Genomic DNA, 19540 nt, shown 5'->3' with positions numbered 1-19540 from the left:
GAATTTTTTGATTATCTCCAAGAATGATTTTGGGTGATGTGTTAGAGGGGGATGACTTAACCAGAGTGGTTAATTGCAGGAGAACTGGCATCCCTGAGATCAGAGTGTCTTCCTCTATATAAGAACATGACGTTGGCATTTCCACTTGTTCCAGTATCCCTGTTAACTCTTTTACTGTTTTGTGATTTTTAAAAATTGGTCCCGTCCCCAGCAATTTTCTATGTTAATTGCATGCTTAGTTTTGTAGGAAAGTATTTTCCTGACTGGCTGTATTATTTTACATTCTCACAAGCAATGTGTGAGTTTCACGTTTCTCTGCATCTTCTCTAGCATTTGGTTTTGCCATTCATTTTTGTTTTAGCTGTTCTAATGAATGTGTAGTGCTATCTCATCATGGTCTTTATTTGCATTTTGTCTAATAGCTGATGATCTTGAACATCTTCTCATGTACTTATCTGCCATCTGAATACCCTCTTTAGTGAAGTGTTTCTTCGTATCTTTTATCCATGTTCTTTGTTTTTTGTTTTTAAATGGTTACACCCATGGCATATGGAAGTTCCCAGGCCAGGGATTGAACCTGAGCCGAAGCTTTGACCTACACCATAGCTGCCATATCAGATCCTTTAATCCACTGTGCTAGACCGGGGATCAAACCTGCACCTCTGAGGCAACCCAAGTTACTGCAGTCAGATTCTTAACCCACAGTGCCACAGTGGGAACTCCTTTTATCCATGTTCTAATTGTCTTGTTTGTGTTTTTAGTCTTGAGTTTCGAGAGTTCTTTTCAATTCTAGATATCTTTTGTCAGATATGTGGTTTGCAAATATTTTCTCCCAGTCTACAGTTTATCTTTTTATCCTCTTAACGTTAGCTTCATATTGACTTCTCAGAAAAAAGATTTTACATTTCAATCAAGTCTTCTTTATCGATTTTTTCCCCACTGTGGATTATGCTTTTGGTGTCATGTCTAAAAACACTTTTCTGGACTCTGACTCCCAAAGATTTTCTCCTTTGTTAGAAAGTTTTATCGTTTTATTTAAATCTGTGATCCACTTTGAGTTAATTTTTATATAAAGTGCTAGGTTTAATGACATATCTTGTTAAACCTAATGATAAATAACTACCTAAAGATATGTAATAATTGCTTCAGTACCATTTATTGAAAAACTGTCCTTCCACCATGGAATTGCTTTTGCACCTGTACCAAAAGTTGGTTGGCCATATTGGTATGGATTTATTTCTGGGTTTTTTTATCCTGTTCCTCAGATCTGTGTGTCTGTTCCTCTACCTATACCACGCAGTCTTGATTACTGTAGCTATAAATGGTCTTGAAAATGGGTAGATGGATTTCTGCAACTTTATTCTTTTACAGAATTGTTTTAGTGGAATTCCCATCATGGCTCAGCAGTAAAGAATCTGACTAGTATCCATGAGGATGCAGGTTCGATCCCTGGCCTCGCTTAGTGGGTCAGGGATCTGGTGTTGCCATGAGCTGTGGTGTAGGTCAAAGATGCAGCTCAGATCTGGCATTGCTGTGGCTGGCAGCTGTAGCTCCAATTCGACCCCTAGCCTGGGAACTTCTATATGCCAAGAGTGCGGCCCTAAAAAGCAAACAAACAAAAAACTGTTTTAGCTATTCTAAGTTCCTTTGCCTCTTTCAATATTAATTTTAGAATCATCATGTTTATTTCTGTTAATAAAAACTCTGGAGTTCCTGTTGTGGCTTGGCAGGTTAAGAACCCAGCATGGTGACCATGAGGATGTGGGTTCGATCCCTGGCCTCGCTCATTGAGTTAAGGATCTGTCGTTGCTGCCAGCTTTGGTGTAGGTCACACATGCAGCTGGGATCCATTGTTGCCATGGCTGTGGTGTAGGCCTGCAGCTGCAGCTCCAATTTGACCCCTAGCTGGGGAACTTCCGTAAGCCACAGGCGCGGCTGTAAAAAGTAAAACAAAGACAAGCAAAACAAACAAACAAAAACCTTGGATTTAATAGGAATTGCATTAAACTGTGTATCAACTAGGGGAGAACTTCTCCGTGTTGAGTCTTCCAGTCCCTGAACAGTGTTTTCCCATTTATTTAGATCTTCTTCAGCCTCTTTTACCAGTGTTTTATAGCTGTTATCATGTGAGTCCTATGCAGGTTTTGTTAGATTTACACCTACGAATTTCATCTCTTTTGCGCAATTGTAAACGGTATTGTTTGCCAGAATTTTATTTAGGGTTTTTGTATCAATATTCAGATGTGACATTAGGCTAAAATTTCATTTCTGTGAGCAATTTTCGTTGTTTTGTGGTATCAGATCTTCCAAGTGTGGGAACATTTCTTTCCTGTTCTCTGCTTTGAATACATCCAGGCATGAGGTTTCAAGGGGCTGGTGGGAGCTCTTCGATGAAGGGCCCTCTTTCTGCCACGGTGCTAAGGCTGTTCAGATTTTTTGTCTCTTTAGGCAGTTTTGATAAATTCTATTGTGCTAGAATCTGTGTTTTTAAATATATTTGTATTTGATTCAGAAAAATTGATTCTCCTCATTTCTTCTCATCAGTGATTATTTTATCATTTCAAAGTATTTGTAAATTTCCTCTTTTTCTTCACGTTACCTAATGTTTAGTTTATCTTATCGTTGCTTTTTTCTCTTTTTAAAAGATCAGACATTCCTTGGAATTATTTTTTTAATTTTTAAAATTTTATTGTTGATTTATAATGTGTTAATTTCTGCTGTATAGAAAGTGACTCGTTTGTACATGTGTTATTTTTCATATTTTTCCCATTATGGTTTGTCACAGAATATTGAATACAGTTCCCAGTGCTACGTAGTAGGAACGTGTTATTTATCCTGTGTAAAATGGTTTGCTTTTGCGAATCCCAAACTCTCAATCCTTCTATCCCCTACCCCTTGTCCCTCTTGGCAACCACAAGTCTGTTCTGTCTATCTATGAGTCTGTTTTTCTTCACAGATATGTTGATTTGAGCTGTGTTTTAGATTCCACATATTAGTGATACCATATGGTATTTGTCTTTCTCTTTCTGACTTACTTAAGTTAGTATGATAATCTCTAGGTCCATGCATGTTGCTACAGATGGCATTATTCCATTTTTTTTGGCTGAGTAATATTCCATTATATATGAATATACAACATATTTTTTATTTTTAAATTTCTTATTAAAGTGTAGTTGATTTACAGTGTTCCTTCAATTTCTGCTGTACAGTAAAGTGACCCAACCATACACATATATATATATACACACACATTTATTTTTTTCATACTTATCTTCCATCATATTCTAACCCAAGAGACTGTACACAGTTCCCTATGCTGTACAGTAGGACCCCAGTACCCATCCTTTCTAAAGGTAATAGTTTGTACCTACCAACCCCAAACTCTCTGTCCATCCCCTTCTCTACCCCCCTGGCAAACAAGCCTGCTCTCCATGTCCATGATCTGTTTCTGTTTTGTAGACAGGATCATTTGTGCCGTATTTTAGACTCCATATATGTGATATCATATGGTATTTGCTTTTCTCTTTCTGACTTACTTCACTTAGCATGAGAATCTCTAGTTCCATCCATGTTGCTGCAAATGGCATTATATTGTCCTTTTTATGGCTGAGTAATATTTCATTGTGTGTGTGTATATATATCTACCACATCTTCCTAATCCATTCATCTGTCAGATGTTTGGGTTGTTTCCATGTGAATAGTGCTTCAGTGAACATAGGGGTACATGTATCTTTTTCAATGAAAGTTTTGTCCGGATATATGCCCAGAGTGGGATTGCTGGGTCATGTGGTAGTTCTGTAGTTTTCTGAGGAACCTCCATACTGTTCTCCATAGTGGTTGTACCAATTTACATTCCCACCAGCAGTGTAGGAGGGTTCCCTTTTCTCCGCACCCTCTCCAGCATTTGTTATTTGTTCACTTGTTAATGATGGCCATTCTGAGTGGTGTGAGGTGGTACCTCATTGTTTTTATTTGCGTCCCTCTAATAATTAGTGATGTTGAGCATTTTTTCATGTGCCTACTAGCCATCCATACGTCCTCTTTGGAGAAATGTCTATTTAAGTCTTCTGCCCATTTTTCTATTGGGTTGTTTGTTTTGATGTTGTTGTTGCTGAGTTGCATGAGTTGTTTTTATATTTTGGAGACTAAGCCCCTGTCAGTTGCATTGTTTGCAAAGATTTTCTCCCATTCTGTGGGTTGTCTTGTCTTTTTTTGTTGTTTTAATGGTTTCCTTTGCTGTTCAAAAGCTTTTGAGTTTAATTAGGTCCCATTGGTTTATTTGTGCCTTTATTGTCGTTATTCTAAGAGGTGGATCAAACAAGATGTTGCCGTGATTTATGTCAAAGAGCATTCTGCCTATGCTTTCCTCTAGGAGCTTTATAGTATCTGGCCTTACATTTAGGTCTTTAACCCATCTAAAGTCCTTCCTCTGTCTCATCTGACCTCCTTGCTGGTCAGAATTATTTATAAGTTCTGCTTTTTCTCTGTTTTTGAATTCATTAATTTTTTAAGACTGATTCTTTCCCCCTTTTTTAAGGTTTATTTTATTGTTTCATTAACCTCTGGAGTTGACTTTTTAATTTATTTTTCTCTCTCTTATTTAGTGATATAGATTAGTAAGATCAAGAGACTTCTGATGAGCACTGCTTTAGCTTTATCTTGTGGGTTCTGATATAAAATATTTTTATCATCAATTTCTAGACAGTCTGTAGTTTCAGCTCTGATTTTCTGTTTCATCAAAGATTGTTTAGGAGACTGATTTAAATTTCCTGGGGCAGGAAGGGCTTGGATTTTTGATTTTATGCCTTTCTTATTTTATCAGAGAATATTGTTTCTACTTTCTAATTTCAAGATGTTTTGGAAGTTTCTTTTTGTTGTTGTTGTTGTTGTTGCTATTTCTTGGGCCGCTCCCACGGCATATGGAGGTTCCCAGGCTAGGGGTCGAATCGGAGCTGTAGCCACCGGCCTACGCCAGAGCCACAGCAACGCGGGATCCGAGCCACGTCTGCAACCTACACCACAGCTCACGGCAACGCCGGACCCTTAACCCACTGAGCAAGGGCAGGGACCGAACCCGCAACCTCATGGTTCCTAGTCGGATTCGTTAACCACTGCGCCACGACGGGAACTCCGGAAGTTTCTTTTGAGACCACAAATGGGGAGAGTTTTTTTCAATGTTCCATAAATGTTTGACTATAAAGACTCTTTGTTTCCAGACTAGAGAACTTCATGTTAGAATTTCTCCAATTAGATTTACCTTAATTAATCATACCATTTAGTCTTTTTCACACTAATGACCCATAATGCCCTAGAGAACCCCCCGTTCTTGTATCTCAAACACTTGGTTTCTTTAATGTTGATGCTGTGCTTTAGTGCATAGATGCTCATAACAGTTTAATGCCTTATTGTGAGCTGTAGTGGTTGGAATCTTGTGTTGTCATTCTTTGTCTGGTTTATCGCATTTTTCCCCTGAATTTGGCCTTTAGATTTTATGTTTGCAATCTCAGCTGTCTCTGTATATGCACTGGCTGATAGCTATGTGCTCATGCTTCTCTTTCAAACTTTCTGACTCACATAGTCTGTTTCTTATATATATCGATAGAGTTGTGTTTCCTCTAATAATTAAGAAGTTCTGTAATTTAGTCCTGGCTGCTTTTGCTCTGATTACAATTTTACATAATGTTCCTAATACAGTGTTTCTTTAGACACTATCTATTAACACCCTATATGAAATTATGTAATTACCCCCCTTCCGCTTTTAGCTGACTGCTTACCTTTCTTAGGGTTTGCCTGTCTGTATTAGTTGTCCCCAAACTCTGCTACCTAATTCGCTATCTTTACTATCTTTTCACCACCCTTCCTCCTCTTCAGCTGTTAAGGGCAAATTACAAAGAATCAGATTTAAAAGATTAAAAAGAACCTGGGTGTGATTTCATCCCACCTCTAAGTGAATGAGGAAGCCTCTTAAACTCTGTGCCCAGTGGCATCACCTTGCAGAGGAGACGATAACCCTGCTGCCGAGGAGGCAGGAGAAATTTCCACTTTCCATGTGACCCAGAGCAAGTGACTTGACTTCATGTGCTTCTGTTTCTTTCTCTGTGAAATGAGGATAAATAACCCTCGCCTCCTGGTATTGACTAAATAGAATAAAGTGGGTAACACGGTTACACTGTGTCTGGTCCAGAGTCAGCATCCCATAGGAGTCCACCTTGATGAGCCTGATTCCTGGGGCTCGATGAGGCTTTATGGTTCAATGTGAGGATCACAGAGGATGTTCACACGAAATGCCGCTGAGGCTGTAAGGAAACCGTGGCACCCCGCTCACCCCACAGAGCCCATTCTGCTGTAACACTCCAGTTCGTGAAGACCTGACATTTTGCAAAATTGCACACTAAAAATAATAGAGCTTTTGGGAACAGTCTTCACAAAACCCAAGCAACTTGGAACCAGAACACAACTAAACCGAAAACAATCCTAATAAAAATATCAGCATATTAACATAGCAGATGATGTTACATCCTGCATTCAAGTACATAAAGGGCTTTACTTTTAACCACAAGGTGAAATTAGCTTGGGAGGGTTGAGGCTACTGTGTTACACTTATAGAGACAAGGATACATGGACATTATTGTCTGAGGGGGTTTAGCGGCTGCAAACTCTGGTGAAATGATGCCAGCGATGAAGGCTCTGGCTGGTGGGCTTTTGTATGTTCTTTCTGCACAAGATAGTAGATAACCACTCATGCAACACCTCCAAGACAGAGCACATGGCCAGACTGGGCAAGGAGGGACCTGGGCATCGTGCACCGTCCTGGCTGCTGTGACGCCGGGCTACAAACATTAACATACTGGGGAACCATGGAGGATGAACCAAGGTGCCTTGGGCCTTCTTTGCATCATTCCCCCTTCCTTCGAATGAGTATATTATATATACAGACACCGACTCTCTGTATAGAACACATGATGTGAGAGGCCTGCTTGAAGTCTAGCCAGTGGATTCTCCATGTTATGAAACCTGTTCTGAATTGTGGTTAAGGTACAACATAGGTCCAGAAAACAAATGTTTTCTAGTCCTCCTCCTCTACCCAGAAGCTTCTGGTCTTCCTGGAATTTCTGGTAGGGGTGCAGCCATCTCAGCAGAAATTTCCAAACCACGTTTGGCCGTTTTGATTGGGGAGCAAAGGAGACTTTCGAACAGGAAAGACGTGATTCCTCTGGGTGCAGGTTCTTCTGCAGTGGCCCCGCCGCTTCCACGCGTTCTGGCAGGTGGCAGTCGGCTGAGTACCTGAGCCCTTGCTGCGTCAGGTGTCTGGTGCTGGAAGAGGGCACACTTCCTTACGAAACGGTCATGATGGAAATGTCTACCACGTGTCAAGCAGCTTCAGGAGTGAGTGCATTTGTGTCTGTTAACTTTGTCCCTGGTGGCGTCCCTGGCAGTTAGCATTGAACAGCTTACTCTTACAGAGCGCTGCCAGGGCCAGACATGGCTGGGTAGTACGTGGCAGAGTGAGTCTCTGAATCCAGTCATCCTGCGAGTTTACAAGATGCCATCCAATGCCAGGAATTGTCCAAGGCAATTATTTTATTTTTTACTTTTTAGGGCTGCACCTGCAGCATAGGGAAGTTCCCAGACTAAGTGTCGAGTCAGAGCTGCATCTGAGGCCTACACCACAGCTACAGCAACTTGGGATCAGAGCCACATCTGTGACCTACGAAGCAGCTTGCAGCAAGGCTGGATCCTAAACCCACTGAGTGAGGCCAGGGATCCAGCCCACATCCTCACGGATGCTAAGGACACTAGTCAGATTCTTAACCTGCTGAGCCACAGTGTCCTGCCTAAGGCAGTTCTATCTGCCCCCCAGATGCTCCAGTGGGATTGAAAACAAACAATTCCATGTGGATTTTGCTTCCTTTTTTACCGTCTTTCATGCCTGCTGGGATCCTTCCTGTTTTCCACTGAAAACTCATTTCTGGGGAAAAACTTTTCATACTACTCCAGCTCCAGGCCAGGTGGAGGGAGTGTTGAACCCATGATTTTTCTAAGTTTTTTTTTTTTTTTCCTTTTTCAGCCGCTCCCATGGCGTAGCAAATTCCCTAGCCAGGGATCGAATCCAAGCCACCTATGCAACTTGCACCACTGCTGTGACAACATGGGATCCTTGACCCACTGCACCAGGTGGATTGAACTTGCAATGCCACAGAGAGGAGCCGGATCATTAACCCACTGTGCCATAGAACTCTCTAAGCATTTCTTTTTTTTTTTTTTTTTGTCTTTTTGCTATTTCTTTGGGCCACTCCCGCGGCATATGGAGGTTCCCAGGCTAGGGGTCGAATCAGAGCTGTAGCCGCCGGCCTACGCCAGAGCCACAGCAATGCAAGATCCGAGCCGCGTCTGCAACCTACACCACAGCTCACAGCAATGCCGGATCGTTAACCCACCGAGCAAGGGCAGGGATCGAACCCGCAACCTCATGGTTCCTAGTCGGATTCGTTAACCACTGCGCCACGACAGGAACTCCAGCATTTTTAAAAGTTAAAATCTTCGCTAAGTTTCACAGAGGTCAATATTTTTCTTCTTTGTAAGTAACCTTCTGATCTCCAGTTTTTCTCTTAAGTCTGTCCGAAAAATAACATTCGTGGGCCAACAGAGTAGTCAATTGGCAATATGTTGAGAACACAAGGCGGGCAATGGGAAGTAGAAAGCAAAATACTTTCCAATTTTACTCACATGAAATTCCACTGGCTTTCTCTCCAGAGTAATATAGTAACATGCAAACCCTCAGAAGGAAAAGAAACACTGCTTTTTCATCTTGCTTTCAGTCTATAACTGAGGTTTAAATTGGCCTCCATTCATGCAAGTGTTGGAAGAAAATGACCCTGAACTGGGTGGAAGAATTGAGGAGGCATCAGAAGAGTGAAGAAGAAATCAGAAAAAGAGAAATATGGGGGGTTATTTTGTAATTAATCATGGACACACGCGATTTATTTTTAAAAGTTTGAAAAGTTTTTAAAACTGTTGTTTAAAAAAGTTTGAAACGTAGGAGTTCCCGTCGTGGCTCAGTGGTTAACAAATCCGACTAAGAACCATGAGATTGCGGGTTCGATCCCTGGCCTCGCTCAGTGGGTTAAGGATCCAGCGTTGCCGTGAGCTGTGGTGTAAGTTGCAGACTCGGCTCGCGTCCCGGCGTTGCTGTGGCTCTGGTGTAGGCCGGCAGCTACAGCTCCAATTCGACCCCTAGCCTGGGAACCTCCATATGCCGTGGGAGCACTAGAAAAGGCAAAAAGCAAAAAAAAGTCAAATTACACTACTTATAATTCAGATTAGTAAAGGTTTAAGAAGTTTTTAAAACTGTCTAAAAAAGTTTAAAAAGTCAAATTGCACTACTTACAATTCAGAACCCCTTACCCCTTGGTTCTAATCCCTGGTGTCTCAGTGCAACTACTGCAAACATTTTAGCTGTCTACTCGGTTTTATTCTTAAACCCTGTGTTCTGAACAAAATGCTTTTATTATTCTTTCTTGATTCTTTTAAATTATTATCTGTTGACTTTCTGAAAGCATCTGGAATGAGTCTAAGAGTGGTGCCGGGACCTGAGTGGGGCTCCTGCGGTCTTCCCACAAGATGTCCACATTCTAACCCTGGAGCCTGTGAATGTTACCTTACCTGGCAAAAGGGACTTTGCAGATGTGATTAAGTGTTGGCCTTGGAGATGGAGAGAGGGTCCTGGATTTGCAGGTGGGACCATCTAATCATATGGGTTAAAAAGGGAGACCCTGTTCCAACTGTGGTCCAAGGAGACATGACTACTGATTGGTGAGAGATGCAACACCACCGACTTCAAAAATGAGGAAGGGGGACCACCATCCCAGGAATGTGGGGGTGAGGCTCTAGAGGCTGAAAAAGGCAAGGAAACAGATATTACCCTAGAACCTCCAGAAAGGAACTGGCCTTGCTAGCCCCTTGACCTTAGACTAGAGACTTCTGTTCTGCAGAATTGTACAATAAGAAATTTGTAGGGTGTGTGTGTGTGCGTGTGCGTGTGTGCATGCACTGCGGACAGAAACCAAAATTCCAGCTTACTTTGGAAGGCTTTCTATCCATTATTTACCCTCCTGCCATCTACATCTGTCTGTTCCTATTTGTGCTTGCCCATTCTTTGTGTGGTCTTTGTTTGTTGTTGTTGTTATCAGGAGGTTTGAAAGAGCATGGGATTCTATTTATAGTACATCAGCTGTATACCCGAGGACCAGAGTTGATGCCTGTATTTTTACACGAGCTCATTTAATCTTCACAAATGGCAGCTCTTGGAGTGTAGACGAAATCAGGCTGCCCTGCCCTCTGACTGCATTTGGTTTTGCTTTAAAGGATTTGGCGTAGCTGCAACTGTAGTTTAGGTTGCGGCTGTGGCTCAGATTCAGTCCCTGGCCCGGGAACTTCCATATGCCAAGGGTTCAGCTATATATATATATACACATACATATATATATGGTAGTTCTTTTATTAGCTAAATGTGCCCAAAGTATATTCTCCCAGCTGAAGGTTTTCCTTACTTGTTTCTTTATGATATCTTTTGAAAAGCTAAAGTTTTATTTTTAACATAGTTCAATTTATTTGTCTTTTATGATTAGAGTGATTGTGTCTTGTATATAAAATCTTTCATACCTCAAGGTTACGAAGTAATTCTACTGTATGTTCTTCTTTAAATTTTACTTTTCTGGGAGTTCCCGTCGTGGCGCAGTGGTTAACGAATCCGACTAGGAACCATGAGGTTGCGGGTTCGGTCCCTGCCCTTGCTCAGTGGGTTAACGATCCGGCATTGCCGTGAGCTGTGGTGTAGGTTGCAGACTCGGCTCAGATCCCGAGTTGCTGTGGCTCTGGCGTAGGCCGGTGGCTACAGCTCCGATTCAGCCCCTAGCCTGGGAACCTCCATATGCCGCGGGAGCGGCCCAAGAAATAGCAACAACAACAACAACAAAGACAAAAAAAGACAAAAAAAAATAAAATAAAAAGTAAATTTTACTTTTCTCATTTAAGTAGTTAATCTATTTGGTTGGGGTTTTTGCAAAATTTGTGAAATAAAGGGTCCAATTTCAACTTCTTTTTATATTAATATCCAGTGGCCTCCAGATAAATTATGTGATAGTTTATTTATTTCCCTTTGATATGCAAGACATCTCTATCAAATTTATATATATGAGTAGGTCTGTTTCTGGGCTCTCAGTTTTGTTCAATTTATAATTTGTCTGTCCATCAATATCACAGTATTTTATTATTAAAGTTTTAAAATAAGTCCTACTATCTTGTAGGACAATTCCCACCCCTCCCCCACCATTTCTTCTTCTCATAAAGAATCTTGATTATTTTCTTCCATATAAATTTTACTATCAAGAGTTCCCATTGTAGCACAGTGAAAACAAATTAGACTAGTATCCTTGAGGATGCAGGTTCAATCCATGGCCTCACTCAGTGGGTCAGGGATCTGGCATTGCCGTGACCTGTGGTGTAGGTTTCAGAGGTGGCTCAGATCCCATGATGCTGTGGCTGTGGCATAGGCTGGCAGCAGCAGCTCAGCTCCAATTTGATCTCTAGCCTGGGAACTTCCATATGTTGTGGGTACAGCCCTAAAAAGCAAAAAATTAAAAAAAAAATAAATAAATTTCAGTATCGGTTTGTCAAGTTTCTTTAATATGCTATTGGGATTTTTGATGAGAATTGACATGTTACAGTATTTTTCAATCCATGAACATGGTATAGATCTCCACTTATTTGTGTCTTTTAAAATGTTTTTCAATAAAGTTTTCTCCTTAAATGCCCTGCACATTTTATTTCTAAGGACCTTATTTTAGGCTGCAAGTATATAGAACTGCGATTGGCTTTTGTACAGGAGCTTTATGTCCAGTCATCATGCTGAACTCCCTCATCAATGTAATAATTTGTCTAGTTTCCTTTGAGTTTCCTTTGTAGACAGTTACATTCTTTGGGATCAAAACTTGTTACTTTTTGTTTCTGTTGCTTCTTCCCTATGGAGAATGTTTTCTTACATGTTTAATGGTTTTGTGATTGAATTTAGTGAAAACAAAATATAAATTAAAGTCTTTTCCCTAGAGGGGATTCGCATGCAGTTCTTTGGGGAGTCAGTAGATGCTCCTTCCCTGAAACCATTTCAGACCTCTTTGAGAGTCCAAGAAATATTCCCTGGTTCAGCTTCCATACCTTTTGCCATCTCAGGCTTAGTGTTTTGATCCCAGCACTGTTACGTGCATTTTTCCCCAGGGCAACTCTGCCTTTTCCTCTGTTCAGTGTTCCTGTTTTTGTTTTTTTTTGTTTTTTTTCCTGTTCACAGCCCGCCCCTGCCCCCACCCTGCCCTGATATTCCCTTTAGTTGCTTGCAAGCCTACTGATGGTTTAAAAAATCTATTTGTTTAAATGGAACCAAGATCTGATTTTGCTGAAGCAGAAGATTCTGTAAGCATTTAGTCTACCATTTCATTGATGACGGATGTTCATTCTCCGTTTTTACTTAAAGTAAATTAACATCAGGTAGTAGAATATTTGAATGTATTACAGTTTTTTCCTTTGTAGCTCACCTCCTCTATTTTCCTGCTCTGAAGAAGACTGGATTGGTGGGAACTATGATAATCTCATACAAGTGCAGGGTTTTGGGCGGGGTAATTATTTTTTTTATCTCATTTTAAATGAAGGAGGGGGCTGGAGCCCAGAGGAGAGACAGAATAGCCTCTCTGCCTTTCTGCAGTCAGGAAATCTTTGACACAAACACTTCTTTGCTCGGGCTGCATTGCTTTGAGTTGAAATCTCCAGTCACAGAGAATTAAATGTCAAGGTGGTTTTGTGATGTGGAAAAAATCTCTCTGAGGGAAATGGACAAAAGCCACAAAGTGCTGTGAATTTCAAACCTTCCCCAAGGATTAGGAGATCAGGAAACATGGGCACTGTAGCTCTGATCTTTGAAGCTGGCTCTCTAATCGCAATGGATGTGTCTGTCACAAAAGAAAAAAGTAAACAGCTTTTATGTTAGATAAGGAGTGTGTTGTATTCACGAACCAGCCCCCTGCTTCCTTCATTCCTCTGAGTTGGACCCCGTTTTACCACCCTCATCACAGCTCTTAATCACATTCTCTTGAAATTTCCCATTTACTTCCCTGTCTCCCTCAGCAACCTGTACAAATCTGAGTAAAGAGATCATATAGAATTTATCCCTGTATTCTCAGAGGCTGGCATGGTATTTGCAGGGTCGTAGCTGCAGGGTTAGGAACAGGACTTGGCGCATCCAAGTTGCCTTCATCTTTCCATGTAGATAGAATTTTCAGACACAGCTGACTCCTACCACAGCATTATTAATTGGCAAATATCTCCTCTCTCAGCCCGGACTGTCAACCTTCTTAAGTTTAATTAAAAATTAATTAATTCTTTCTTGGGAGTTGCTGTCGTGGCGCAGTGGTTAACGAATCCAACTAGGAACCATGAGGTTGCGGGTTCGGCCCCTGGCCTTGCTCAGTGGGTTAAGGATCTGGTGTTGCCGTGAGTTGTGGTGTAGGTCGAAGACGTGGCTTGGATCCTGCGTTGCTGTGGCTCTGGTGTAGGCCAGTGGCTACACCTCCGACTGGACCCCTAGCCTGGGAATCTCCATATGCTGCGGGGGCGGCCCTAGAAAAGGCAAAAAGACAAAGAAAAAAAATTAATTAATTCTTTCTTTATGGCTGCAACAGATTGTTCTTATTATCTGAGCACAGAGGGTTAAGCGTGATGATCAGCCATTTTCTGGAAGTGTCTGAAGGGAGCATCTGAATTCTGCTTATAGTTCAACTGGTAATCCTATACGTTAATGTAGCATCTGATGGTGTATTACTTATGATGTATTATTCTCCTTAAAAGCTCAATTTTACGGAGCAATTATTTTGTTCCAGATGCTATAGTCAGATTCTACCTGCATTCTCTCATTCAATCCTTATTCATTATGCGAAGTTGTCTTATAGCTGGAGCCTAGAGGTCATGTGATCTCATGCAGGTCACAGCTACTAAGTGGAAGGACTAGAAGTCTAGTGTGGGCTTCTCGACCTCAAAGCCTGAGGTCTTAATGACTATACGATGACATCTTTCAATTTATAAATTAATATATGTATATCACCTCCTTGTAGGTATCATCATTTTCAGAAAGGTTGAAAGCTCGTTAAATTTATATAGTTAGTAAACAAGCTGAATTTGAGCTAAAAGAGTCAGCACTTGTTTCTCTCTTCATATTTTTATTGTACATTTGCCAAACATCACAACAATAACTTCAAAGTGTGTGTGTGTGTGTGTAAATGAAAGAATGCCTCAGAAGCCATTAAATTCAAAATTTTCAAATATTGGAAAAATAATTCCACTTAGAATTCCCAGAAAAAATATCATTCACAAATTAACGTGAAATGAAGTGAAAAAATTTATTGCTAATGTACCTGCTTTAAAAGATGTACTGAGAGTTCCTTTGGTGGCGCAATGGGTTAAAGATCTGGCATTATCACTGCTGTGGCTCAGGTCGCAGCTGTGGTGCGGGTTTGACCCCTCGCCCTGGAACTTGTGCAGACTGTGGTTGTGGCCCCCCAAAAAAAAAAAAAAAGGATCCCAGATGGAAATGTGGGAATGCAAAAATAAATGAAGAATATATAAAAAGGTTAAATAAATAGGTTTATAAATATTCACCATACAAAACAATAATAGTAATATCTTAGAAAATTTATATATAGAATTAAAAATAATAATGACTCCTATTCCTAATTCTATACCATGCAGAATTTTGTATAAATTCACCAAAAGCTATATACCTAGAATTTCCTTAGAACTGCTACTATTTGTAATAGTCCAAACTGGCAACTGCTCAAATGCCCATTAGCAGTGAGATGGACAAATCAATCGTCCATCTTCAAAGTGGAATACTCTAAAGCAGTGAGAATGAAAGAAACCATAATATGAATTGTCAAAGATAAACCAAGCCTGAGCCAAAATGAGCAAAGGCTGTTTTATTGTAAACCTGGGGCAAGAGGACCCTCTGCTGTTGGTGTCACTTCATCAGGAGTCAAAGGTGGCAGGAGGGAGAGTCAGCTCCTAGAGTAAAGAAAGGAGATACTAGGAGTTCCCGTCGTGGCTCAATGGTTGATGAATCCGGCTAGGAGCCATGGGGTTTTGGGTGGCTCAGTGGGTTAAGGATCCGGCGTTGCCGTGAGCTGTGGTGTAGGTTGCAGACGCAGCTAGGATCCCGAGTTGCTGTGGCTCTGGCGTCGGCCAGCGGCTACAGCTCCGATTGGACCCCTAGCCTGGGAACCTCCATGTGCTGCAGGTGCGGCCCTAAAAGGACACAAAGCCAAAAAGAAAAAAAGAAAAAGAAAGAAAGGAAACACTAAGAGAGTCTGACTTCCAAGCATTCCTTGAAGACAGAGTTGTGGAAGTAGAGAAGACTTTCTTTTTCTTTTTTTTTTTTTGTCTTTTTGTTGTTGTTGTTGTTGCTATTTCTTGGGCCGCTCCCGTGGCATATGGAGGTTCCCAGGCTAGGGGTCGAATCGGAGCTGCAGCCACTGGCCTACGCCAGAGCCACAGCAACGCGGGATCCGAGCCGCGTCTGCAACCTACACCACAGCTCACGGCAACGCCGGATCGTTAACCCACTGAGCAAGGGCAGGGACCGAACCCGCCACCTCATGGTTCCTAGTCGGATTCGTTAACCACTGCGCCACGACGGGAACTCCGAGAAGACTTTCTAATTGGTCCTAAAATACTTTTAACCACGTGAGGCGACAGCAAAGGCGCCAGCTCCCTACTGGTTGGCAGAGGCAGTTCTGCCCCCATCAAATGGCCCACCGAGCGCAAGCGCAGAGGGCCCCTATTCTGCTGCTCTGCCCCTCACTCTGCTCTAGGACATTGGCTGGTCTGTGCATGTTCCAAAGTATTGCGTGATCTCATCTCCCTCCATCTCTGAGATGCTTCTACTCCATGACGGAGAATAAGGGGGATGAGGACATCATCAGATAATTCTAGAAAGGAGTACAAAGTTACTAGCAGAATTAAACGCAGAAAGGAACACCTGAGAAATTGGCTAGGTTTAGGAGGAAGACAGGCTTAGCTGATGAAGTTTGAGGTCTGAATAATTTAGAGGCAGATGGGGGTGGGGTGGGAGACTAGGAGTCCCGCCACATGGAACTATGTATGCAAAGGCCCTGAGGCAAGAGAGAGTGAGTATAAGCAGGGTCAGGACTTGAAAGCAAGAGCAAGGGAAACAAGAGGTGAGCAGGGATCTTGTAGAGCATGATAAGGAACTTGGTCTTAATACTAAAATATTTTCAGCAGGGGATGGTATTTTAAGCAGGGAGGGACGTAATGTTTCATTAGAGAAGTAAGCAGGGGAGGGAGGTGCCAAGGGATGACTCCCGGATTTGTTGCCCTGAGGTGGGGCAGGAGTTTTTCTGAGCCCAGGGCTCCCCGGCTGAGGTGTGGAAGTGGATGAAATGTTATCAGTTGGTTTGGGCAGATTCAGTTTGAGACGTTGCTGAGACATTAAGTGGAGAGGTCAGGCAGAAGGGTGTGAGCTAGGTCTGCAGTTCCGAAGAGAGGGTAAAGCCACGTAGGTAAATCCATGTCCCTTCAAACATAAGTGTCAAATTTGGTCATAGTTGTTTTGTTTTTAAGGTTGAGAAATTGTTACCTTTTTTTTGGGGTAGTGCCCACGGCATGCAGACATTCCCAGGCAAGGGATCAAACCTGAGGTGCATCGGTGACAACTACCAAGTCCTTAAGCACCAGGCCACCAGGGAACTCCTGTTACTTGGTTTTCATTTCCTCTTTCCTCTCTCCCCTTTTCTTTGGAGAACCTGTTTTAATGTTTCTTCCCACCCCCTTCCCATTGTTTGCGTGTTTCTTTTGACTGCAAGGCTTCCTAAAGTCACAGCCTCCACCTGTGCAGGATACAGCCCTCACCTCTGCCAGCTGCCACCCTGGATCACTGTGCAGCCTTATCAGAGGGAAAACAGATGGCAAAGGAACTGCAGATGCAAGTCATTTGGAAATGACTTGAATGTGGGAAACAGGTCGCTATTTTGGGTGAGGACAATTTTCCAGTGCAAAGGACATGAGCTGTTGCCCTGGTGCCTTGCAAAAAAGCGTGCTTAACGTGTCTTAATCTATAGGCATGGGCTCTGCTCCATAACCTCCTGAGGGGGACCGTGTTTTTGACAGATCCTGGCTCCCAGCAGGCACAAGAGAAAACGGGAGAAGGTTCACCTGAAGGTTTGATCTCAAGCTCGTATAAAAGCACCTAGGATTAATTTTTGCAGCTTGTCCGTCCGATGAACGAGAATGAAGAGAACCAGCTGCTCTTTCTAAAGAAACTTTACTAGACAGTATTGATTTGGATTAGAGACGGAGAACCTTACCGGGATCTCTCTGGGTCCTGGGTCCAGGATTTCACAGTAGGAAAACAAGGGTTTGCTTTAGCTGGTGGGATGATCTCTACAAGATGTGCACATTGGGGCTTTGTTCCAATAGCTTAAAACAGTTCAAAAGAAGATGCTCAGGAAGACAAGCCTCTATTGCTTAACAGTTAATGTTGTTAAAAAAAAAAAATCTGAGGCGGGGGGGGGGGGGCACATGTGTTTTTCAGAAGAAGGTCTTTTTCTTTGCCAAACCTATCAAATGGACCTCCCCTCTGAGAAGTCAAATTATGGCTCTTTTCGCCTCTGTGTTTCTGTGCAGTAGGATGTGGTGACAGGGCTCTGGCCTCGGGCCCGGGTGTCCCTGGATTATTGCTGGGGGTTGAGGTGGGGGAATTGTCAGGTGGCTGTGACAGCCAAGGAGCAGCCTACTGTTTCTCGGAGGCTCTGGCTGCTCTTTTTGGGGCTGGTGGGACCTCGTTTATGGTCCCAAATCAGTTTTCCAGATGAAATTTCCGGATGCACTTGCCACTTTCACCGAGAGTATTTTCCACATGGACCTCTACTGCAAGGGTGATGCAATATTCCGGATAAATAAACGTGGACGTACTCGTATGTCTTTATGTGTGGGACCAACTCGGGTGCTGGGGACCAGGCATTGTCCTAAGTGTTTAAAGGGGCTGAAACCATGTAATGCTTATGTTCATCCTTTAAACTTGCCGCTTTCATGATTCCCTTTTTATGGATGAATAATCTGTAGCAGAGCAGGGTCAGTTACCTGGCCAAGGCCACAGGGAAGTGAGCAGTGGAGCCAGGGTGTGACAGTCCTGTCCAGCCCTGGGACCTGCGTTCCTTTTTGCTGCATCTCTGCCTGGAAGAGGCGTGTAGGCCCAGTGATATTTTGTTTTCTCTTAGGAGCGACTGGGTGACCTCCTACAAGGTCATGGTGAGCAATGACAGCCATACGTGGGTCACTGTGAAGAATGGATCTGGAGACATGGTGAGTCTCTCCTTCCCTCTGTGTCCTTGGGGTCCGGCCGGGCGGGGCTCTGCGGGGAGAAGCAGGGGGTGCCAGTCCATGTTTGCACCTAGTTGTTGGCTGATTCCATGCCACTTCCAGCCAGCCATCCCATCTGATGGATAATGACCCTCTTTCTATGTCCTGACACTCAGTACCAAGTGGTCCTCATTTCGGGCTCATGTAGAATTCAGAGCCACTGGGATACAGTCTCTTCTGAGGCTCACAGGTCAGCTCTGGAAGATAAGGGGCACATGGGGTATGTGGGGGGCCTTCCAGCCACTCAGTTATAATAGTTCTCGAACTGTCTTTTTTTTTTTTGTCTTTTTTGTCTTTTTGTTGTTGTTGTTGCTATTTCTTGGGCCGCTCCCGCGGCATATGGAGGTTCCCAGGCTAGGGGTTGAATCGGAGCTGTAGCCACTGGCCTACGCCAGAGCCACAGCAACGCGGGATCCGAGCCGCGTCTGCAACCTACACCACAGCTCACGGCAACGCCGGATCGTTAACCCACTGAGCAAGGGCAGGGACCGAACCCGCAACCTCATGGTTCCTAGTCGGATTCGTTAACCACTGCGCCACGACGGGAACTCCTCGAACTGTCTTTAACAACCCTGATTGTTCAGCTCCATGCTTCCCTCCAGGTTAGCCAGTTGGGTTCCTGCCACCCTCTGCCCTGAGTTCTCAAGGGCAAGTTCTTAACATGGTATCCAGTGCCTTCCGCAGTCTGACTGCAGCCCCGATTGCCTCAACCTTTCGCGTTCTTCACCGCCCCCTCTCCACCAAACCCTGAACACATTCCTCTGTGCTCCGATAAAAGGGAGCCAGTGGCTCTTCTTCCCCCGAATCCCCCCTGTATTCCCCTCCCGCCGCTGCTTCCTTTTCCCGAGAATGCCTGCCATCCCTACACGTCTAAGTAGTTTTCCTTCGAGGCCAATTCAAACAGCATCTCCTCCCCAAAGCTTTGCCTGGTCCTTTCCTTCTTCCGAAATCCCAAAGCTCTGGCGTTGTCTCTTTGGCCGTGGCCCTAGCAGATTTCACCTATGACACCTAAGGACGACCCTCCTCCCCCCCGCCCCCCGCCAACAGATGGGGGCTTCCTGGGGGC

The 19540-nt window shown here is 43.2% G+C and overlaps 1 protein-coding gene across 2 annotated transcripts in view; it reads left to right on the top strand.

Annotated features, from left to right (window-relative positions):
* Positions 1-19540, top strand: part of CPXM2 (carboxypeptidase X, M14 family member 2) — a 132553-nt gene that overhangs the window by 66984 nt on the left and 46029 nt on the right. For both annotated transcript variants that reach the window (XM_047760074.1, XM_047760073.1), the window contains one exon: positions 18333-18417. In XM_047760074.1, coding sequence (XP_047616030.1) covers positions 18333-18417 — 85 coding nt within the window. The remainder of the gene's footprint in view (positions 1-18332; positions 18418-19540) is intronic.

This window comes from Phacochoerus africanus, chromosome 15 (assembly GCF_016906955.1).
Source record: "Phacochoerus africanus isolate WHEZ1 chromosome 15, ROS_Pafr_v1, whole genome shotgun sequence".
Lineage (NCBI taxonomy): Eukaryota > Metazoa > Chordata > Mammalia > Artiodactyla > Suidae > Phacochoerus > Phacochoerus africanus.
The sequence above is the reverse complement of the archived record's forward strand: the minus strand, read 5'-3'. Positions and strand labels throughout refer to the sequence as shown.